This window comes from Protopterus annectens, chromosome 12.part0 (assembly GCF_019279795.1).
Source record: "Protopterus annectens isolate FY-2018-M chromosome 12.part0, PAN1.0, whole genome shotgun sequence".
Lineage (NCBI taxonomy): Eukaryota > Metazoa > Chordata > Ceratodontiformes > Protopteridae > Protopterus > Protopterus annectens.
In genome coordinates, this window is record NC_056746.1 from 1,390,784,102 (window position 1) to 1,390,808,916 (window position 24,815).

General features: G+C 41.1%; 1 protein-coding gene and 1 non-coding gene across 2 annotated transcripts in view; both read right to left on the minus strand.

The window, feature by feature from the left end:
- Positions 1–1,740: 1,740 nt before the first annotated feature.
- The window catches only part of CHRNA4 (cholinergic receptor nicotinic alpha 4 subunit), a 1,115,240-nt gene continuing 1,092,165 nt past the window's right edge, over positions 1,741–24,815 (minus strand). The window contains exon 6 of the mRNA XM_044090455.1: positions 1,741–7,313. Coding sequence (XP_043946390.1) covers positions 7,188–7,313 — 126 coding nt within the window. The 3' untranslated portion in view covers positions 1,741–7,187. The remainder of the gene's footprint in view (positions 7,314–24,815) is intronic.
- Positions 14,571–14,643, minus strand: TRNAF-GAA. The gene has a single exon. It is a non-coding gene; the product is annotated as a tRNA-Phe (tRNA).

Consider the following 24,815-nt stretch of genomic DNA (forward strand, 5'->3'; position numbering starts at 1 on the left):
GTAAAGTATTCATTAAATTTAGTGGTGTTGCTAGTTGAGGTATAAATATCAGGGAGAGGGGGAGTGTTTTTTCCTGGTTGTAGAATTTTGTTTATGGCTGTCCAAAATTTTTGGGGGTTCTTTCTGAGTTTGGCCTGAACATCATAGTAGTGTTTTTTCTATTTTTAATGGTGATTTATTTTGTTAGAAAATCTTCAAAGGGTCTATAAGGAGAGACTAAATACCTTAACTTGTATGATTTTCAGCAAATGAGATGAGCATGTCTGCACTCGGGCAGGGACCAGAAACATCAAATACATCAGAGAAGTCCAAAAAGGAGAAGTAGGTGCCACGTTTCTAAAACAAAGGGGAGACATATACGAAAACATTGTTTCATAAAGAGGGTAATGCAAGACTGTCAGGCCCATCATGAAGAAGTGACAGAACCCAAAATAGTGAATGAATTTGAAAATGCATGAGACAGGCATAAGACAAGGTCTGGTGAAGCATATACATACATATATATATATATATATATATATATATATATATATATATATATATATATATATATATATATATATATATATATATATATATATATATATATATATATATATATATATATATATATATTCTGCAAGACTACTAGATTCAGCACATTATGTAACAAACAACTTGAAGATGGTCAGAGGAACTTCAAGCCCATACTTACTATCAAAGCCTAGACTTTATCTTAAGATATATGTTTATAGATGATTATGTAGATTACATGTTTTAAAAATAAATGGATGCCTGAAAGTGACTGGAAATATTTAAAACAGTAAAATGAATAACCTTTAATTCATTCAATACTTTTGGCATGGTCTTCAAACACCTTTGGACTAAAGCAGATAACTCAGAAAGTTTACAATTCTTCCCAGTTTAAAATTTTGGTTATAAAACAAGCTGAAAATAATTATTCTTCATAAAAGTATGAAATATCTGTGTGTGTGTGTTTTCTCATAGGGGGTGTACATTACCTGCCCATTCTATATATATGGAAAAAAGCTTTGTAACTATTATCACGTTTCTTTAAAAGCAGCAAAGTCACTGTACCGCGTTGTAAAAATAAATAAATATATACATTAATAAAAAATAAAAGCAGATATTGTTTTTGTACGTTTAGTACAGTGTTCACAGGCTGTACAAGTAACCATGACCTAAGAGCAATTTCTAGAAACACCTCTATGCAGTGGTACTGCAGTGGTTCAAATAATAGTTGCCACCACACTTATGACAATTAGTTCTTTGGGCTGCTCCCTTTGTGTATGATGTAGTAATAATTTAACAAAATAAATTGTTCTGTATTCCACACATATAGTACAGAAATCTGGTCAGCCTGCTTCATACATATGGAAATATACTTTTTGCAAAATGCAATTCCTGCCCTTCTGTAAATGATATGCTTTTATTTATAAATGTAAATACAAAGCAAAACAAGTTAGTTGAACATGATACTTATGCTTCAGAATTTCTTACTGATGCCCGTAAGGCTCTCAAAACCATCTTATCTTCTTTGATTCATACCACAGTCCAACCCACAAAACCCAACTGCTTCATAACAGTACCTTCCATTTCTGGCTCAAAAGTTCCAAAGACTGAAACTATGTCACATCAGCTCTGAAAGCATTCCATTCCATCATATTCTGTTTTTTGCCCTGTTTAAAATTCTCTGAGTAAGACAAATAAAAATGCACATTATCTGTCACCATAATATTTTTATTATATAGAATTTTTGTAATGCATTGTTTATATACATATATTTATATATACATGTATATATGTATATTACAAATTTATAATTTTTGTCACTGTACAACTATTTATACAAAACAATTTTAAGCTTGGGAAAAATAGTTCATTTGACATTTCTTTAATAACCATGTGTTTCTCCAGAAAATATCTATAGCTTCAATCAACAAGCAAAGAGATCCAGAGTAGTTTTAATGCTGGAATATTGATTAGTTTACATCATTGTTAACTAATGTTTTTATGATTTTCTTTCACCAGGCACACATCTGAAAGTGGATTTTTGACAAGAAATAGATAATCTGATTTAACCAAGAAATACAAGCATGTTATTCTATAAATTACAGTATGAGCCACATAAAGAAAAACATAATAATAATAATAACTATTTTGTAAATGGCTAAGTGAAATGATCTATTGTGGACCATTCTCTGCCATGGCCCACATCCAAAGGTCAAGGGTGAACTATGTAGCCAATCACAGTAGCCATTTAATTGTCATGTCTGTAGGAGATGGGAGGGGAAACATAATAACCAAACGAACCCCCCCTGCAGACTGTAACCAAACATCATTACAAAGCCCTAGACCCTGAAACCACAAGGCTTAACCTTCCCAGAACCCTGTTATTCTGAACTCTACAAACAGAAAACATTCCCTACTGAAAAGTTCAGTGCATTTTCTAATTGTAAATGCGCACATAGCATTTTCAGGCACAATACTGGTTTCATGCTTCCTTAATTAAATTCCAAAACTGCCATTTCAGAGAATATAGTTGTTTCATTTTTGTGGCAGTCTCACTGTCATCAGGCTTTTTTGATAACAAAAAGAAAAAGAAAGAAAGAAACAGTTATTTTTTATCAAAGTCATTACTAGATGAAATATGGTTCTAATAACAGTATTGCAGGAAATGACTGGAATACCTATTTTGTGACCTGTCAATGGAACACATGAGAGCTTAACATCGGTTGCGCCTTATCATACATCACTTCAACAAAATTACAGGCTGTTAGACAAAATTGAGATTTTCATTCAGGATGGCATATATATTTTTTTTAGTTTCAGTTAAGCTGAATTCCTGTAACTTTTTCAAAATGTCACTTTATGTTGTTTGAATTCAAATTCTAATTATTAAAACAAAGAAATAAAAAATCATCCAGTGTGTACAGGATCCATAAGAGAATATCCATTGCTTTATAGAAAGCAAAAATTAGGTTTCAGTAGCCTGCAGAGTATGCAGACTACCACTATTCGACAATTTGCAAGTTTGCTTAGCATAGTTTTTGAAATTCCACAGAATTATGTAAATAACTGGAGCTGTAAGACTTCCTGAATTTAAAGGATGGATACAACTTGTACATCATTTTCTGAATAACCATATCAAGATAAGTTTATAAATGTTCATAATAGTATAATATAACATACCTGCATATAATAAATAAAACAGCATAGTGTAGATATAGATCTGTAGACTTGTGTTATGACCTTCAGTACAATGCACAGAATAAAAAGGTGTGGAAAGATGTTACCACCAACTTGGAGTTTTTTAATTCAAAATTCACATTTTATAAATTTGTCAAGCATTTTCAGTGGTTACTATACCAATAATACACAAAACTGTGTGATGCACATTCATTTTTTATAAATACTTTTTAACCTTGTTTTCATCACAATGCCAGGATATAAAATATGTCAGTCTTACTATAAGATGGCTGCTGTTTCATTCCCTTCAGAACTAGTCCTGCCACAATCAATTTATGTAAATCAGCATCAGAGTATTTTATATTTCTATGCATGCACTCAGATAATCAGTTCTAATTGTTGTATACCTAATTTTTCTATGCATTTGTGTACTTGTTAAAATTTCTTTGGAATAAAATTAATAACTCTGTCTTCTTCCGAGTGGGAGAGCCATCAAACAGGCAGACATCAGAGTTTTTGTTTCTAGATCCCTAACCTTGCCTCATATGGCTGATGTGAGCATCCAAATCATCACAGGAATATATTCTATGACCTCCCATGGCATGTACATATTCCAACAGACACATGCCTATGAGGGTTACATCACCAGCTTGGATGACCAATTCCACATCCCTGTGTTCTATTACCACTATTGTTATGCAATTGCTCACTTGTACAGATTACCACTATTGTAATGTAATTGTCCACTTGTACCAGAGCAATTTGTCGTATGGACCCACAATGTGCATTCCCACAGAATGGGTTAGTCAACATAAGTCATTCTCTCACACCCCCACGCCCCACCTAGATCCTCCAATGTCCCAGATGCTGAACAAACACAGATCAAATGGGTCATAATCAAGGCTTCATCCTTATATGCATCAGAGCCAGGAAATTAATTTTTGCATTGCTTGAATATATTACTATTCTTATAATATTAGAGAACATTGTGGTACAGACAATCCTGGTGAACAGTAACATTAAGGCCAATGAGTAAGAAGGTATATATTTGAACAACAAAACCCTTTATTTTATTTTATTTTATTTGGATTCTCTGGATTTTTGTTTCCTTCATATGAGGTTCATTAATAAGCCCTGTTATATCAGTGAAATAAAAACACATTTAATTTCAGTACACTTTCCCTTAGTAACTCAGTAGGTAATAAATTAAACATCAAAATCCTATAAAATTTAATCTGTAACAATCCTTCCTAATGTTACTCAAGCTGAATCTAATTTCTGTAATGCTGTGCACATTCTACAAATTTTCAGGGTCTGATGACTACATGCCTGGTATAGTTGTGACACTTCATTATGTTAATAATATATTTATATGCTTTAAGAGTTTACTTACAATGATCAAGAGACTTGAAATGTTTAGGCTGAAATTACAGAGAATTATTTCAATACAATTCTGTATAGTAGTATGAGGCAATTGATCCTCATCCGAAAAACTGGGAATAGCTTTGATTTAGTAAAAACTCTTATCAGTCATATAATGCAAAAGTGTTGAAATGAGCTGTGAAGCGTTTTCCATTCTAAGAAAATAAGATGCTTTAGCTTTCAGCGAGTTTTAGTAAATGTGCTAAAATTACAAACTCACACTAGCAACATACTCATGTCACTGAACTACAAAACCATACTGACAGTCTGTAAGCATAAAATCAATGCCTCTTTCTGTGACCCATATAATTCATGTACCACGAAGTTAGCAAAAGTGCCTGAGACACAACAACTTCAGTGTTCAAGATAGAGGGAGACAGGCGTCCTCTCTGTGTCATTGCATTTACCCACACTGGCCATCATGACGTGTCATTGTAGGGAATGAGGGCGAAAACTTTACAGGTAAGTAAAAAATGGCTTCCATGGAAGATCTCATGCAAACCACAGTGACATGATGTGAGTTTGTAGGACTTGTGGAGTTCTACCACTGCAAGAAGTGCAGAATATATCTCTCTATCTGCAGAGGAGAAGTGCAATTCTGTCACTAAAGTTTTTCTTTAACTCTTTTGTGAGAATTAATACATCTGGTGATGTGGTGTACAGCATTAAGGCTATGAGCGTCAAGGCCAAGGTTCGATTCCTTCTCTCTCAGTTTGCATATGACTAGACTCTGAACAAGTCATTTACATTCATCCAGAGGCTACAACCAAACAAAACATTGGCCTATGTTCCTGGAAGCTTTAGCTGCAGGACAACACTGGCCAGAGGAATGGTAAATATGCAGTATGCTCTACTTGCTTGAAAAAAGTGGTATTTTTACAAGGTGATACTCCCAGGGGTAATCTGACCCACATCAGTATAGCACCCTCTATGCCCCTAATTTGGTTGAAGGACATCTGGTCAAAATGAGCTATCAGGACATGTAACTAGCCTGGACCACTCTTTCCTTATACACATTAGTTTTAATACATCTTATGAAAATTATTCATTTATTTTACCTGCACAAATTAGATCAGATTTTACATAATCTGGAAAAATTGTTGCTGATTTCTATTGCACAAGAAATTCTACTGGTGTTATGTTTTTGTTCAACTGTGCTTGTTCACATAAAAAATTAAAATAAAAGTAACACTTCCTATAACTGATTACAATATATATTATAATGCTAAAATGTTTGTAGTGTTATTATAGTGTAAAGCCTGACTACAACCTAAATGATCCAAGTCTGAGTAGTGCTCAGGAACTGGCAGATCCAGGCAGGACTGGGTGCCGGTGGGGGACGAGTGGCTTAAACCCATCCATCTTGGTAGAACAGTGTTTCTGATCATAGGTGTCTGACCTGTCCCTATGCAAGCAAAGGTTTGGATACAACCAGTGGGGTATGTGGGCTTGGCTAACCCAGGTGGTGATGGCAGCTCTCATGTGACACATATGTGGGAGTATGCTCATGACAGAGGGATGTGCAGGATGCCCCTGCAGCAAAGAAGTTGGCCAAAGTAGTCACTCTGGATGAGGTTAGGATCAAGCAGAATCCCTCCTCATGGCTTCTGGTATGATGGCCATGCCACAGATTGCTCCTGCCCAGGGGATGAGGAAAAATAAGTAATGTGCACAATTCAATGGACAAAATACATGGTTGCCAGAAAATGGATATAGAAAAAAAAATCTATCACTGGGGAGACGTTCACAATCTTGACAAGGGAACTGATTTATTTGCATGATGAAGCCATAATGGACTGATTACTTACTAAATGTATGCATAACAGGTAAAAATGGCCCGCTCTTATTCGCTAGACAACCTCAACAATATGGAAGGTAAAGAAGTTTACTTTATTATACCTTTAACCCTACAGGAGAGTCCAGTAAAATCTGGGAGGCAAACTGAAATATAGATAAATACAGTATTGTGTAAAATATGATTTATACTTTCAGTGTATATCAGGGGGTTTCAGCATTTATACAAGCTGATTGCATCAGGTTTTTCATTTCACTGTTGTGCTAGAGATTCTTAGTAACTGTTGGTCAAATATAGCGACTCCAATCAATCTTATAATTTCTGCATTTATATATAGTCCCAAGGTTCATTGTAGAAATATTGCTAAGACTGCTTTCATTAAAAAACAAATACTAGGAAAAGAATCACTTGTTGGTTAAAATGCTACTTTTTTTCTTTGGCTCATTGTTTTTAAATGTTATGTAATTTCTTTTACTTTTGTAGATCTTCACAGATGTGACTAGGGTGCATAATTTATAGTAACTTTCATTAAAAAACAAAATCACATTCTACGGCTTTGCTTAATGTGCATATTCTGAAAGTCACTTTAATCTTGGCAGATATTACAGCTCTTTTCCTGAGTTGCTGAAGGCTTGCCTCCAAGCATCTCAAGAAGCGGTCATGCAAAGAGAGACATACTGTAAATTATTAAAGGATGTTCTCTCTCTCTCTCTCTCTATTTCTTTCTCACTGCTCAAGGTGAAAAATAATAAAAGGGGAAATAAGACAGGTTTCAATGCAGTCAGATCATCCCTGCTAGCCAAGGTGGAAGGAACAGCCCGACAGTTCCCAGTAGGCAGACCAAGATGAACACCCAGAGGAAAATTCGGTCAATCACCATCCCTACGTACTTCCAGTCCTGCTTCACCTGAAAAAGAAAAGAGAAAGAATGAGGCCTTAATTTATCTTGATGATACTAATCACATGACCTCACCATCAGAATTAATAATAATACCTGCAGAAGAGTTTGAGGTGAGACTGCTTCCTTGTTCTTTGACCAAAGCAAGCTGCTTTTTTTTTAGACTTCACAGTACCTACTTAAATGCCCATTTTCACTTTGAACCACAATAATTCAAACACCAATAAAAATACAATCACGAATGGCAGAAAAAAATCTACAAGGTGATGCTGTTTGGCTCAATCCTCTGTGAACTGCCAGCTATGGCACTATAACATGTTCCCAAACACTTTCCTGGTATAGCTCATTTTTCAGGGTGGTATGTACAATGGATTAAATACAAAGAGATGAGCAGAAATGTGAGGGCTTAGGACCAGAAAAGAAAAAGAAAACATTTCTGTCAACTGTTTTTCAGCTAGGTTTGGTGTCACTTGAATGCCCTTAGAATGAAATATAACATACTGGATTATCTAGTCTGCCTGTAAATAGCAACCATGGAAAAATCCAAAAAACACTTTCTTTGCTCCAGGCTCCTTGTTGCACTTCTAACACAAAATGTCATGAAGTTTTTTACTTTATCTAATGAAGTTGCTGTATCAACAGTGACGAAAAGCGCTTCATATTAAACTCTTTTTTTGTTTTACTACTGGGCTGTTGAACTTGTTGGATTTGTTCGTGTTGGTTTTACATTATTTCCAGTATCTGAAACTGGGAAATCTGAGAGCTCATCAAAGCAGGTAGCCTATAATTCTGGGTCTGACAACAAATTCTGCAACACATAAAGAAGGGTACCTACATAACGAATCATTCTGTTCATCCATAATTATTTAGGCAAAGCACTCATTTTACTTTACGCTGTTCATGTTTTTTCTGAAAACTGAAACTTTGCACAATATCATCCATTTTTTCTCTCCTCTGGCAAATATGAATATGAAAATTCATTGTGATGACCCACAACATTTTGAGTGCTTTAAACTGTATTGTACCTATCCCATTTCTGCATTTCTTATACAAAATTTATAGCAACTACTATATCATATCAGGTGGGGTCTCTTTCGGACATTCTAGACAGCCTGCAACAACTTTTTCCTTATATAGTCAGCCTCCTTTGCCTTATCTGGAATGTTTTCTTTTCCATTCTGTATCCTTCACTGAATGTACTAGAGATTACATTATATTACATTTACCTGGTGACAGAAGAACATAATAGGCCTAGCAAGTCTGTTCTTTAGGTCTATTTAACATACTCACCCCCACCCTCTCACCACTTCTTTACTTTTCCCATGCCTTCTTGAATACCTCTGTAGATTCCCTTTTATAGTCCAGTATTCCATTCATCGATTTGCAACCCTCTCTTTGAAGAGGTACTTTCTGAAAGTCAGGGACTTGGCAGTAACTAGAATCTGTTGCTTGTACCCCCTTTTCTTCTCTATGAGGCCTTCACATCTTCCTGACATGACCTTGAACAGCCTTGTTATATCTGGCTTTATTCATCTGGTCTCCAGTGAGAAGAATGTTAGCTCTTCTAGTCTTTGTCCATATTCTTTACCTCCATCCCACTCATCATTCTGATGGAGTTTCTCTGGACTCCTTCCTGCGACTTGACATCTCTTTCTGTGTATGGCATCAAGAAGTGCCTACAGTAATCAAGATGTGGTCAGACCAGAGCAGGTAAATTGGAAACATTGCCTTGTTGTGCATGACATCTATCCCTGTCCAAAGATACAAGTCAGCATTTTGTTGGCTGTTGCCACTGTAACTTCATTCTGCTCCTGGTGGTCCAAATAAGGTATAAGGAATGTCCCAGAACCTTTTCCTGTCCTGTTGGCAATAGCTGCACTAACCCAGGTGACACTTTATCTCAGGATTGTTATGGTCCATGTGTGATCATTTGCAGTTATCTGCAATGTGCTGCAAATGTTACCTTTCAGTCCACCTGGTCAGATTTCCAAATGCTTCCTTAGACTCTGTCACACCTATATCCATTACTTCTCCTGTCTTCTGTAATCACTGAAGGTGAAGATCAGGTTTATTCCCAGATATGGGTTAGAAACAAGCACACCCAAGAGTACTAGGACCTACAACTTACCCTTGCATATCAACTTGGCACTTATTTTGTGCATGGCATCATTCCTTTCACTATGACCCTGTATGAATGATCCTTTGACCATGTGGTAAGACCTACTTCTCTGTTTTAGTTACGCCTCCACCTCCTTCAGTTTCCCTACCAGCTAACAGTGTGAAGCTGAGTAAAAGACCTTGGTGGAGTTCAGGTAAGACCACATCTGGATCTGCCCTGCCAATTTCACCTGTAACCAAGCCAAAAAACTGGATCAGGAATGACTGACTATTTTCTAACCATCAGCCATATTAGTTTGTGTCCTAGAGATTATGCTCATTTAAATTGACTAGCTTTCCCTTTAGGATTCTGTTCTAGATGTTCTTGCCACCTCTATAATCTTACAGGTCTGTAGTTCCACAGATTTTTCACATTGCCATGTTGTACAAAGGTACCACGCATGCTCCACTCTGGTCCTCAGACACTTCTGAAATGGAAACTGATTTGTTGAAGATTTCTGTTACCAGTTCTGTCAGTATTCTGGGCATGTTCTTGAGAATTCTAATAGGTAACATGGCACCCTTCCTTTGCTTTCCTTTGTCAACACTACAATCTCCCTCCATTTTTTGTTCAGGTTGGTTACATGTGTTCCTCCCTTCCTCTTTTTCCATATCTGACAACTACCTTTAGCGGGCACCTTTGCCGTCTTCATTACCTTTCTTGACTTTTTGTCAGCCTCCCGTACCACGCTTCTACCACCTCAACATCCTTTTCTTTCTGGCTCTTTAAAGAAGATGTAGGATCATAGAAGATATAAGGCAAGTAAGTCATGAGACCATTTCTGGCTTGCCAATACCCACCCACAAGTTTTACCTCCCACTTCCAGGAGGGTGAAATATGACAGCCAAGGAATAATCTGTGGATATCCATTAAATTTTCCAAGTTCAGCTTAAAAAGACACAGACTCATAGGAGTTGCCATGTGCACCTTGCTGAGACAAATGTCTTATCTTATGTCCTAAGTATCAGGCTAATATTCCTGTGCAGCCACGTCCACCTCTGTTTCCCCTTTTCAACTTATTCATCATACCCTTTCCCATAACCCAGAGTACTTCATCCCTGACCCATTTTCAAAGTCTGTTTTCTCCTTCAGTTTGATCCCAGTGTCCTAAATCATCTTCCACCCTCTATAGCAGCTCTCCACTTTCCAGTAATCCCACAGTAATGTTTTTGTACTTATATTCGTGACAGTCCTCCTTCACCCTAAACCACACAATAGGAGCATCATTCTACACTAATGTTTTTGTACTTATATTCGTGACAGTTCTCCTTCACCCTAAACCACACAGTAGCACGATCACATTCTACACTAATGTTTTTGTACTTATATTCGTGACAGTTCTCCTTCACCCTAAACCACACAGTAGCACGATCACATTCTACACTAATGTTTTTTGTACTTATATTTGTGACTGTCCTCCTTCACCCTAAACCACACAATAAAACCATTACATTCTACACTAATGCTTTTGTACGGGTCCCCTTGACTTCATCGACACGCCGAAACACCGACGCTAAGAAGACTGACACGAGAAGACCGACGAGTCAGATGATCGACAATGTGAAATCCCGACAGCCGAAACACCGACATGGGAAACGTGTGAGCGCGAGTCAGTAAGTGTGTGCTAGTGAGGGATTTAGCATTAGGGAGCAGACAGGTAAGTGTGTGCTAGTGAGGGATTTAGCATTAGGGAGCGGACAGGTAAGTGTGTGCTAGTGAGGGATTTAGCGATAGGGAGTGGACAGGTAAGTGTGAGATAGTGTGGGATTTAGGGTTAGGGTGCGGGAAAGGTGAGTGTGCAGTAGTGACGGACTTTAGGTGTAGTGGCGGGTTAAGTGAGTTTGGGTTAGGGTGCGGGTAGGGTAAGTGTGCGATAGTGACGGAATGTAGGTTTAGTGGCGGGTTATGTGAGTTAGGGTTAGGGTGCGGGTAGGGTAAGTGTGCGGTAGTGTCGGACCTTAGGGTTAGGGTTTGGGTTAGGGTTAGTGCATGTATAGTTGAGTGTTATGTGTAGTTTACGTTTTGTGTGTCGGTGTTTTGGGTGTCGGTGTTATGGTGTTCAGTTTTGTGAGTTGTCGGTTTTGTGCGTTTTTGGTGTTTTGGTGTCGTTGTTTTGAGTGTCGGGTTTGTGGCGTGTCGGTGTTGTGATAGGGATCCTTTTGTACTTATATTTATGACAGTCCTCCTTCACCCTAAACCACACAGCAGCACGATCACATTCTACACTAATGTTTTTGTATTTATATTTGTGACTGTCCTCCTTCACCCTAAACCACACAATAGCACGATCACATTCTACACTAATGTTTTTGTATTTATATTCGTGACAGTCCCCCTTCACCCACAACCACACAGTAGCATGGTCACATTCAACACTAATGTTTTTGTACTTATATTCGTGACAGTCCTCCTTCATCCTAAACCACACAACAGCACGATCACATGCTACACTAATGTTTTGTACTTATATTCGTGACAGTCCTCCTTCATCCTAAACCACACAACACAGTAGCACAATCACATTCTACACTAATGTTTTTGTATTTATATCCATGACAGTCCTCCTTCACCCTGAACCACACAATAGCACGATCACATTCTACACTAATGTTTTGGTATTTATATTCGTGAGTGTCCTCCTTCACCCTAAACCACACAATAGCACAATCACATTCTACACTATTGTTTTTGGACTTATATTCGTGACAGTCCTCCTTCACCCTGAACCACACAGTATCACGATCACATTCGACACTAATGGTTTTGTACTTATATTCGTGACAGTCCTCCTTCATCCTAAACCACACAACAGCATGATCACATGCTACCCTAATGTGTTGTACTTATATTCGTGACAGTTCTCCTTCACCCTAAACCACACAATAGCACGATCACATTCTACACTAATGTTTTTGTACTTATATTCGTGACAGTCCTCCTTCACCCTAAACCACACAATAGCACAATCACATTCTACACTAATGTTTTTGTACTTATATTCGTGACCTTCGTCCTTCACCCTAAACCACACAGTAGCACAATCACATTCTACACTATTGTTTTTCTACTTATATTCGTGACTGTCCTCCTTCACCGTAAACCATACAGTAGCACAATCACTGTTAGCTAAAGGTGTTTTCACAAGAACATCCATGGCTCATTGCACATTAATCAGGACTACATCTCAATTCCAGCATTTCTGGCACATTCTTCTAAGTTTGGTGATCCCTTCATACTTTAAGACCTCAGTCACCTCCCCTGCCTCTGAAACCTGGGAATCTCCCAGCCTGTCCCAGGTAGATTCAGATCTCCCATGAGCATCACCCTTTTTCTCATGCAACTCTTCCATTTTCCTCTTCAGTTACTCATTCTGCTTTCTTAACATGACCGAATAACAACACATTTTAATAATTCATCTTCTCTCCCTCTCTCCCTTAAACTACTGACTGACCACTAATCCTAGGTTCTGATCCTGCCCACTCCCTTGCATGCCATACAGGATGGTGTTCCTCTTCCTATTAGATCTCAAATGCGATAATTCCTATATGTAAACTGCTGCTCAATCTTTCGCATCTCAGTCATTCCTGACAATCTATTCCCATGCACCTTTGTTTTCCATCCCTCTCTTGGTACTGCTCTGTGTTTCTATGGTAACAAGAATGTCCATCCTCCTCTCTTGCATCACTGTTTGCAGCCCTCATATTCCTTCCCATACTCTGTACACAGTACATTAATATTACCCAGAAAAACTATGTCACATTGTTCACAGATTCATAGATTGTTTCTAGGCTAACAGCCAAAGGGGCCTCTCTAAGCTAGCCAAGTTTTCCCAAAAGAATAATGATGTCTGTATGCAAATAAGACATTGAGGGCCAGGCATTTATAAGCTACCTCTGTCCATAAGGGACATGGGTGCCAGGCCCCATAAAGAAAAGAAGTTCTACTTGTATCGAGATTATATCACACCAGATGAGACTCTTATCCAGCATCCCTGGCTTACTAGGCCAATGCCTTATTCATTAGGCCATTCTGCTTATACTCTGTATCTATCTTATGCCCAAAGACCTTTTCCCTCTATTTGCTCCTGTGACGCTCTCTTCCCTTCCATCTTAGCTTAATGGTAAATTCTATGAGATCTTCATTTCCAACTTAAAACTAAACACTCCTGCTAAGAAGGAGCTTGTTCCTGGCATTCTGACGGTCAGTCAGGGCTCTTCTGTTATTCCTGTTATTGCTGAGGTATTTTTCCTTGCTCACTGCCACCGATAGTCATTATACTGCCCAACACTCTCCCTCCTCAGCATAATGGTGGCCAGCATAGTTAACACTTCTGAGAATACTGCCTCCAGCATACTTTTCTGACTAGCTGTCTCACCTTGCTAGCTCTGATATCAGCTGTCTCCTTTGACAGGTAATCAGTACCTATATGGACTATAACATGCATCTACCATTTTCCCTACATGACTGTCTTAGTCAAGTCTTCCCACTTCTTGCTATGTCTGAGCTCCATTACTTGTAATTGCTGTATGCACTTGTCTTCCCTCCTTCGTGTCTTCTCTTTGTCCTCCATACTGAGATACCATATCATGCATTTTCATTTTCCTCAGTCTAAACAGTCCCAGCTGACTGTGATTCTCAAATGACTTCTGCCCATGTTCTGCTGCTCTTTGCCTTTTTACTTTCTACCTTTCAACCTTGTCCTCACTCCATCCTGACTACTGCTCTTCCATTGCCTCCTCCTCCTCTCCATAGGTTCATAGGTTCATTGGTTAGTACTAGGCTATTGGCCCTAGGGCCTGTACAAGCCTAGCCATAACAATTCCCTGGCTGTTGCTTCCAAGAATATTTACTTCTCTTGTCCCCTGTTTAGCAGGGCGACTGACATGATACCCGGGGTGAATTTTCTAGCTCACATCCAATTGTCACATATTGGTCATTTTGGAGCTCAACTTATCACAGTGATCTCTTTTATTCATGTAGCTCGGCACATTTTCATTGATTCCAGCACACCTTACCTTCAATTTTAACATACATGTTCCAATTCAGATGTTATAACACATGTATTCCCATATCCCAAACTGAAAGGTAGGAATCTTAAAAGGTTTCCATGCTGAAACCTGGGACTGAACCAGGGACCTTTAGATCTTCAGTCTAACACTCTCCCAACTGAGCTATTTCGGCTCATGGATCTGCAGGGCAGGAGAAGTTGTAAACTGCAGTGCGTCTCTCTGACAAACATTAGATGGAATTTTACATCAAAAATATACAAAACAATATATTACTTAAAAAAATTATAAATAAAACAATTTTACAGACGGCCCAGTCTCTAAGCACAATAATGCCCTCCACGGTATGGGTTGATGCGTAATTAACATCCTTCCAGGGGTGTAGAGGCCCTCCATCTGGAGCGTCAGGCCTCATAATACCCCTGGGTGGGCATTACACACACACACCTACCTTGTCAGGCATTACTCCTTACACGCTCCAGTGTCTCATATTCATTTTGGAGAGTTTTCTATACTATAAGCTGGTAATGCGACAAGATTGTATTTTTTAGCATTCACTTTATTTCACATTTGTTAACCGACTTGGTCCAACTGAGCACAGGCCCATTTTCAGTGCAGACCCCAGGAGAAAAGCTCCAAGAAAAAGAAATGACAATATTACATTAATAGGTTTCACCAAAACAGTAACAAGACAATTTCACAGTATACAAATATTGTAAGATAGCAAAGTTTTATACAAGTATGAAAAATAAACCAAGAAACATGATAAACAAGTAATTGTACATTCCATACAGATTATATAGTTTCATAGTATTACATAAAGTACAGCCAGAAAACTAGCTGCTCGAAAGTGGGACAGACAGAATCAGGATTAGGTACGGTCCTAGGTAGGTTCCTAGCAGGGGCATAACCAAGTTTTCTGGAGAAAAAGTGGTTTAGTTCTTTTTTGAAGCTGTTAGTGTGTGTAATGCTATGTAAAATGTCAGGGAGGTTGTTCCAGAATTTTGTTAGAGGATTTATATAAAAGATTGCCCATGTTCATTTTAGACCTATAAATTTGGAGGAGGAATTTGTCAGAACTGTTTAAGGGATTGGGGGGAGGGGTTATAGTAAGTGACTAGACTGGAGAGGGGGAGACAAGCAGTGGGTTTATTGAGACGGAAGTGGGTTATATGTATTTGAGATGACTGGCAAATTCAATCCAGTGTAGCTTGAGAGCAAGGCTGGTGGGTGGAATTAGGCAAGTTAGCTGCAAATTTTGCAATTTTACTGTAAGTTTGTTCCAGTTTGGAGAGCAGGCAGGATTGAAGGTTAGTAAGAACTGGGGCTAGGAAGTAGATAGGCTTGGGCCAGGGAAAGTCTGGAATTTGAGGAAAGAAATTCTTTGTTGCTATACAGAAGTCCAAATTTTTGAGGAGTTTTCTTAATTGACTGCTGGATGTGCAAGTCAAATTTCAGTTGTTCATCAATTGTCATTTCTAGTAATTTTGTGCAAGTTTCAATGTTATGTTAATGATGGCTTTATTTAGGGAAAAGATGGAGAAGGAGAGGTTAAGGTGATCATTGGCCTTGGGGAGAAAGGAGTTTTTTTTTTTTTAGGATTCAAAATAAGCCAATTTTCATTTAGCCGCTTTCAACTGAAAGGAAAGATTGTTGTGCGTGTCTGAAGTTGTGAGACTGAGTTTGTGGATGCGAACAGAGTAGACTAGTCTGCGTACTGTACGCGAGTACAGTAGGTAGTGAAGAATGGAGGTAATTAGTAAAAATGCTAAAAAGGGGTCCCAGGATTGAACCCCGTTGTACACCAGTATGTATGGGTAGAAAACTAGAACATGAAGACTGACATTTGACTGATTGTAGTCCGTCTGTGAGATAGCTGGAGAACCAAGAGAGTGGAAGTGAAAGATTTAAGTTAGCCAGTTTGTTTAGTAGTTTAGAGTGCAATACCGTGTTGAATGCTTTCAAAAGGGTGTAACAGACACAAGACCAACTTATAGGTTCAACAGTCTCACTCCACCCTTTCTTGAGTGACCAAGGAATTGAGTATCATCTCTAGGTCCCCTATATCTCATGAAACAACCTTTTTTCTAAATATTCCCTGTCTTCTTCCACCCTAAAGTTCCTTAAGCCAAACAGCTGCCCCACAATTTCAGCGTCAAACAAATTTGTCTCCCTCTGTTTGTATGCCGTACACTTGGTTTGTTTCTGTTCCTTTCTTTGACTTCTCACTACATTTTTTTGTTATTCTTATATTGTTATTTCTACTCATATTATTATTCTTTCTTTTATTATCACTTAATCTTCTATAGCTGTATCATTTTTTTACCATTCAAGGTCTTTGTGCTTCAGGTTTTATTCTTGACTTGACAAACAAATGCCAAACAAGTGACAGTTTAAAGAGCACATGCGTCTTGAATGTTGTATTCGTATTCATATTCAAACACCATCCTTTTTCATAGACTGTCTTTTTTTACTCGGTCAGCATCTTTTTTTTTGGTTCAGGCCAGAGTACATTTCTGGCTTCAATAAATCATTCTGCTCTATTATCCTATTTTTTCTAATAAAAAAATTAAAAAAAAAAAAAAGTAAAAATATACCAGAGATGACTTCTCTTTTTACTTCTAACTCTACTAGTTTCACTGTGTCACTTCCAGCTATCAGCTTGTAAGCAAATGGTTGCTAGTTTCACAGTGTCACTTCCAGCTATAAGCTTGTAAGCAAATGCTGTCTTGCTCCATCTTTGTCTATCCTGACCATGCATCTTGCTCCATTTTTGCCTTCCCTGACCATGAGTCCTGTTCCATTTTTTTCTTCCCTAACCATGCATCTTGCTCCACCTTTGTCTTTTCTAACCATGCATCCTGCTCCATCTTTCTCTTCACTGATCATGTGTCTTGCTCCATTTTGTCTTCCCTGACCATGTGTCCTGCTCCATTTTGTATTCCCTGACCATGCGTTATGCTCCATTTTTTCTTCCCTGACCATGCTTCCTGCTCCATCTTTGACTTCCCTGACCATGTGTCCTGCTCCATTTTGTCTTCCCCGACCATGCTTCCTGCTCCATTTTGTATTCCCTGACCATGCGTCCTGCTCCATCTTTGTCTTCCCTGACCAATTATCCTGCTCCATTTTGTATTCCCTGACCATGTGTCCTGCTCCATCTTTGCCTTCCCTGACCAATTATCCTGCTCCATTTTGTCTTCCCTGACCAATTATCCTGCTCCATTTTGTATTCCCTGACCATGTGTCCTGCTCCATCTTTGTCTTCCGTGACCATGTGTCCTGCTTCATTTTGTCTTCACTGACCACGTGTCCTGCTCCATCTTTGCCTTTACTGACCATGCGTCCTGCTCCATCTTTGCCTTCCCTGACCATGCGTCCTGCTCCATTTTGTCTTCCCTGACCACGTGTCCTGCTCCATCTTTGCCTTTACTGACTATGCGTAGTGCTCCATATTTGCCTTCCCTGACCATGCATCCTGCTCCATTATGTCTTTCCTGACCATGTGTCCTACTTCATTTTATCTTCCCCGACCATGTGTCCTGCTCCATTTTGTATTCCCTGACCATGTGTCCTGCTCCATCTTTGTCTTCCCTGACCAATTATCCTGCTCCATTTTGTATTTCCTGACCATGTGTCCTGCTCCATCTTTGTCTTCCCTGACCATGTGTCTGGCTCCATTTTGTCTTCCCTGACCATACTTCCTGCTCCATCTTTGTCTTCTCTCACCATGCATCCTCCTCCATTTTGTGTCTTCCCTGACTATGTGTCCTGCTCCATCTTTGCTTCCATGACCATGTGTCCTGCTCCATTTTGTCTTCCCTGACCATGCATCCTGCTCAGTCTTTGTCTTCCCTGACCATGCGTCCTGCTCCATCTTTGTCTTCCATAACCATGCATCCTGCTCCATCTTTGTCTTCCCTGACCATGTGTCCTGCTCCATGTTTGCCTTGCCTGACCATGTGTCCTACTCCATCTTTGCCTTCCCTGACCATGTGTCCTGCTCCATTTTTTCCCATGACCATGCATCCTACTCCATCTTTGTCTTTCCTGACCATGCATCCTGCTCCATCTTTGCCTTCTCTGACCATGTATCCTGCTCCATCTATGCCTTCCCTGACCATGTGTTCTGCTTCATTTTGTCTTCCCTGACCATGTGTCCTACTCCATCTTTGCCTTTACTGACCATGCATCCTGCTCCATCTTTGCCTTCCCTGACCATGCATCCTGCTCCATTTTGTCTTCCCTGACCATGTGTCCTGCTCCATTTTATCTTCGCTGACAATGTGTCCTGCTCCATTTTGTATTTCCTGACCATGCATCCTGCTCCATCTTTGTCTTCCCTGACCAATTATCCTGCTCCATTTTGTATTTCCTGACCATGTGTCCTGCTCCATCTTTGTCTTCCCTGACCATGTGTCTGGCTCCATTTTGTCTTCCCCTGACAATACTTCCTGCTCCATCTTTGTCTTCTCTCACCATGCATCCTCCTCCATTTTGTCTTCCCTGACTATGCATCCTGCTCAGTCTTTGTCTTCCCTGACCATGCGTCCTGCTCCATCTTTGTCTTCCCTGACCATGCATCCTGCTCAGTCTTTGTCTTCCCTGACCATGCGTCTTGCTCCATCTTTGTCTTCCATGACCATGCATTCTACTCCATCTTTGTCTTCCCTGACCATGTGTCCTGCTCCATGTTTGCCTTGCCTGACCATGTGTCCTACTCCATCTTTGCCTTACCTGACCATGTGTCCTGCCCCATTTTTTTCCCATGACCATGCATCCTGCTCCATCTTTGTCTTTCCTGACCATGCATCCTGCTCCATCTTTGCCTTCCCTGACCATGTGTCCTGCTCCATCTATGCCTTCCCTGACCATGCTTCCTGCTCCATTTTGTCTTCCCTGACCAAGTGTCCTGCTCAATTTGTCTTCCCTGACCATATGTCCTGCTCCATCTTTGTCTTCCCTGACCATGTGTTCTGCTTCATTTTGTGCTCCCTGACCACATGTCCTGCCCCATCTTTGCCTTTACTGACCATGCATCCTGCTCCATCGTTGTCTTCCCTGACCATGAGTCCTGCTCCATCTTTGTCTTTCCTGACTATGCATTCTGCTCCATCTTTGTCTTCCCTGACTATGTGTTCTGCTCAATTTTGTCTTCCCTGACCATGTGTCCTGCTCCATCTTTGTCTTCCATAACCATGCATCCTGCTCCATCTTTGTCTTCCCTGACCATGTGTCCTGCTCCATGTTTGCCTTGCCTGACCATGTGTCCTACTCCATCTTTGCCTTCCCTGACCATGTGTCCTGCTCCATTTTTTCCCATGACCATGCATCCTACTCCATCTTTGTCTTTCCTGACCATGCATCCTGCTCCATCTTTGCCTTCCCTGACCATGTGTCCTGCTCCATCTATGCCTTCCCTGACCATGTGTTCTGCTTCATTTTGTCTTCCCTGACCACGTGTCCTACTCCATCTTTGCCTTTACTGACCATGCATCTTGCTCCATCTTTGCCTTCCCTGACCATGCATCCTGCTCCATTTTGTCTTCCCTGACCATGTGTCCTGCTCCATTTTATCTTCGCTGACAATGTGTCCTGCTCCATTTTGTATTCCCTGACCATGCGTCCTGCTCCATCTTTGTCTTCCCTGACCAATTATCCTGCTCCATTTTGTATTTCCTGACCATGTGTCCTGCTCCATCTTTGTCTTCCCTGATCATGTGTCCTGCTCCATTTTATCTTCACTGACAATGTGTCCTGCTCCATTTTGTATTCCCTGACCATGCGTCCTGCTCCATCTTTGTCTTCCCTGACCAATTATCCTGCTCCATTTTGTATTTCCTGACCATGTGTCCTGCTCCATCTTTGTCTTCCCTGACCATTTGTCTGGCTCCATTTTGTCTTCCCTGACCATACTTCCTGCTCCATCTTTGTCTTCTCTCACCATGCATCCTCCTCCATTTTGTCTTCCCTGACTATGTGTCCTGTTCCATCTTTGCTTCCATGACCATATGTCCTGCTCCATTTTGTCTTCCCTGACCATGCATCCTGCTCAGTCTTTGTCTTCCCTGACCATGCGTCCTGCTCCATCTTTGTCTTCCATGACCATGCATTCTACTCCATCTTTGTCTTCCCTGACGATGTGTCCTGCTCCATGTTTGCCTTCCCTGACCATGTGTCCTGCTCCATCTATGCCTTCCCCGACCATGCTTCCTGCTCCATTTTGTCTTCCATGACCAAGTGTCCTGCTCCATTTGTCTTCCCTGACCATATGTCCTGCTCCATCTTTGTCTTCCCTGACCATGTGTTCTGCTCGATTTTGTCTTCCCTGACCATGTGTCCTGCTCCATCTTTGTCTTTCCTGACCATGCATCCTGCTCCATCTTTGCCTTCCCTGACCATTTGTCCTGCTCCATCTTTGCCTTCCCTGACCATGTGTCCTGCTCCATTTTGTCTTCTCTGACCAAGTGTCCTGCTCCATTTTGTCTTCCCTGACCATGTGTCCTGCTCCATCTTTGTCTTCCCTGACCATGTGTTTTGCTTCATTTTGTCTTCCCTGACCATGTGTCCTGCTCCATCTTTGCCTTTACTGACCATGTGTCCTGCTCCATTTTGTCTTCCCTGACCATACTTCCTGCTCCATCTTTGTCTTCCCTCACCGAGCATCCTCCTCCATTTTGTCTTCCCTGACATATGTCCTGCTCCATTTTATCTTCCCTGACCATGCATCATGCTCCATCTTTGTCTTCCCGGACCATACATCCTACTCCATCTTTGTCTTTCCTGACAATGCATCCTGTGCCATCTTTGCCATCCCTAACCATGTGTCCTGATCCATTTTTTCTTCCCTGACCATGCGTTTTGCTCCATCGTTAGCTTTCCTAGCTATGCATCCTGCTCCATCTTTGTCTTCCCTGACCATGTGTCCTGCTTCATCTTTGTCTTTCCTGACCATGCATCCTGCTCCATCTTTGCCTTCCCTGACCATGTATCCTGCTCCATCTATGCCTTCCCTGACCATGTGTTCTGCTTCATTTTGCCTTCCCTGACCACGTGTCCTACTCCATCTTTGCCTTTACTGACCATGCATCCTGCTCCATCTTTGCCTTCCCTGACCATGCATCCTGCTCCATTTTGTCTTCCCTGACCATGTGTCCTGCTCCATTTTATCTTCGCTGACAATGTGTCCTGCTCCATTTTGTATTTCCTGACCATGCGTCCTGCTCCATCTTTGTCTTCCCTGACCAATTATCCTGCTCCATTTTGTATTTCCTGACCATATGTCCTGCTCCATCTTTGTCTTCCCTGACCATGTGTCTGGATCAATTTTGTCTTCCCTGACAATACTTCCTGCTCCATCTTTGTCTTCTCTCACCATGCATCCTCCTCCATTTTGTCTTCCCTGACTATGTGTCCTGTTCCATCTTTGCTTCCATGACCATATGTCCTGCTCCATTTTGTCTTCCCTGACCATGCATCCTGCTCAGTCTTTGTCTTCCCTGACCATGCGTCCTGCTCCATCTTTGTCTTCCATGACCATGCATTCTACTCCATCTTTGTCTTCCCTGACCATGTGTCCTGCTCCATGTTTGCCTTGCCTGACCATGTGTCCTACTCCATCTTTGCCTTCCCTGACCATGTGTCCTGCCCCATTTTTTCCCATGACTATGCATCCTGCTCCATCTTTGTCTTTCCTGACCATGCATCCTGCTCCATCTTTGCCTTCCCTGACCATGTGTCCCGCTCCATCTATGCCTTCCCTGACCATGCTTCCTGCTCCATTTTGTCTTCCCTGACCAAGTGTCCTGCTCAATTTGTCTTCCCTGACCATATGTCCTGCTCCATCTTTGTCTTCCCTGACCATGTGTTCTGCTTCATTTTGTGCTCCCTGACCACATGTCCTGCCCCATCTTTGCCTTTACTGACCATGCATCCTGCTCCATCGTTGTCTTCCCTGACCATGAGTCCTGCTCCATCTTTGTCTTTCCTGACTATGCATTCTGCTCCATCTTTGTCTTCCCTGACCATGTGTCCTGCTCCATGTTTGCCTTGCCTGACCATGTGTCCTACTCCATCTTTGCCTTCCCTGACCATGTGTCCTGCTCCATTTTTTCCCATGACCATGCATCCTACTCCATCTTTGTCTTTCCTGACCATGCATCCTGCTCCATCTTTGCCTTCCCTGACCATGTGTCCTGCTCCATCTATGCCTTCCCTGACCATGTGTTCTGCTTCATTTTGTCTTCCCTGACCACGTGTCCTACTCCATCTTTGCCTTTACTGACCATGCATCCTGCTCCATCTTTGCCTTCCCTGACCATGCATCCTGCTCCATTTTGTCTTCCCTGACCATGTGTCCTGCTCCATTTTATCTTCGCTGACAATGTGTCCTGCTCCATTTTGTATTCCCTGACCATGCGTCCTGCTCCATCTTTGTCTTCCCTGACCAATTATCCTGCTCCATTTTGTATTTCCTGACCATGTGTCCTGCTCCATCTTTGTCTTCCCTGATCATGTGTCCTGCTCCATTTTATCTTCACTGACAATGTGTCCTGCTCCATTTTGTATTCCCTGACCATGCGTCCTGCTCCATCTTTGTCTTCCCTGACCAATTATCCTGCTCCATTTTGTATTTCCTGACCATGTGTCCTGCTCCATCTTTGTCTTCCCTGACCATGTGTCTGGCTCCATTTTGTCTTCCCTGACCATACTTCCTGCTCCATCTTTGTCTTCTCTCACCATGCATCCTCCTCCATTTTGTCTTCCCTGACTATGTGTCCTGTTCCATCTTTGCTTCCATGACCATATGTCCTGCTCCATTTTGTCTTCCCTGACCATGTATCCTGCTCAGTCTTTGTCTTCCCTGACCATGCGTCCTGCTCCATCTTTGTCTTCCATGACCATGCATTCTACTCCATCTTTGTCTTCCCTGACGATGTGTCCTGCTCCATGTTTGCCTTCCCTGACCATGTGTCCTGCTCCATCTATGCCTTCCCTGACCATGCTTCCTGCTCCATTTTGTCTTCCCTGACCAAGTGTCCTGCTCCATTTGTCTTCCCTGACCATATAGGTTCATAGGTTCATAGGTTCATACTAGGCTATCTGCCCTGGGGCAATTATAAGCCTAGCCCGATTCTGTATGGCTTATGCCACCCCTTGATTTGAGTATACTGTGCCCTTTTTTAAGGTTTAGTTTACTGTGCCTCTGTCTAATAGTGACACAGGAGTAATCCCTGGAACAAACCTACGATCCCCCATCCACTTGTCGAGATTCTTCTTGAAGAGATTCAGTGAGGTGCTCTGCCTCACATGAACTGGAATTCTATTCCAGAGCGAAGGGAGCCTCTGGGTTATGAACCTGTCCCTCCAGCAAGTTCTATTTATTTCTGTGCTGAGGTTCAAGTCCCTCGAGCGTGTGGCTCTAAGGGATCTAGATTTACTGAGGTGGAGCATGTCCATTAATTCTGGATTTGACATAGCTTTGTATGTCAGGCATAGATCGCCAAGTAGGCGGTATGCAACTGAGTAGAGCTGGAGTTTTTTTAACCGAGCAGTATATGGCATCTGTTTGAGACCCTTGATCCTCTTGGTGAGATACTTTTGGGGTCTTTCTAATTGCTGCAGGTGTCGGGTAAGGTACATCCCAAAAGGGGCATTGTATTCTATGATGGGCCTGATGAGGGATGAATAAAGGGGCACGATTACCTCTCTTGATCTAGATGTGAAACCCTTCGTGATGAGGTGGGCTATGTAGAAGGTCTTTCTAACCACTTTGGCAATGTGGTTTTCAAAGGAGAGATTGCTGTCAACTTGGGTCCCCAGGTCTCTAATAACTTTTTCAGTACTTAATGGGTTTCCGCCTATGTGGTAATTTGTGGGCACATTGTTTTTGCCAAAGGGTATGACTATACATTTTTTGGCATTTAGCTTTAAACCATGGCGCTGGCACCAGTTATCTGTCTCTGTGAGACCTTTTTGAAGGATGTTTGTGTCAGCTGGAGAGTTGATTATGGCGCCCAGTTTGCAGTCGCTCTAACTTGGTGAGCCATAGTCCTCCCACGCTTGCCTGTACCTCGGAAAAGTATATACCGAACAAGAGTGGTCCCAGGACAGAACCCTGTGGGACGCCACTTGTGACCGGTTTTGAGTCTGACATGGCTCCAGCAACTCTCACTCTGTGGGTTCTGTCTTTGAGCCAGTTTGCACCCATCTTGTGACATAGGGATTTATATTTAAGCTGGATAGCTTATCTATGATGCCCGAGTGGGGTATTGTGTCAAATGCCTTTGCAAGGTCCAGATAGGCTGTGTGGACTACCTTTCCTTCATCTATGGCTTTGGTGACTGT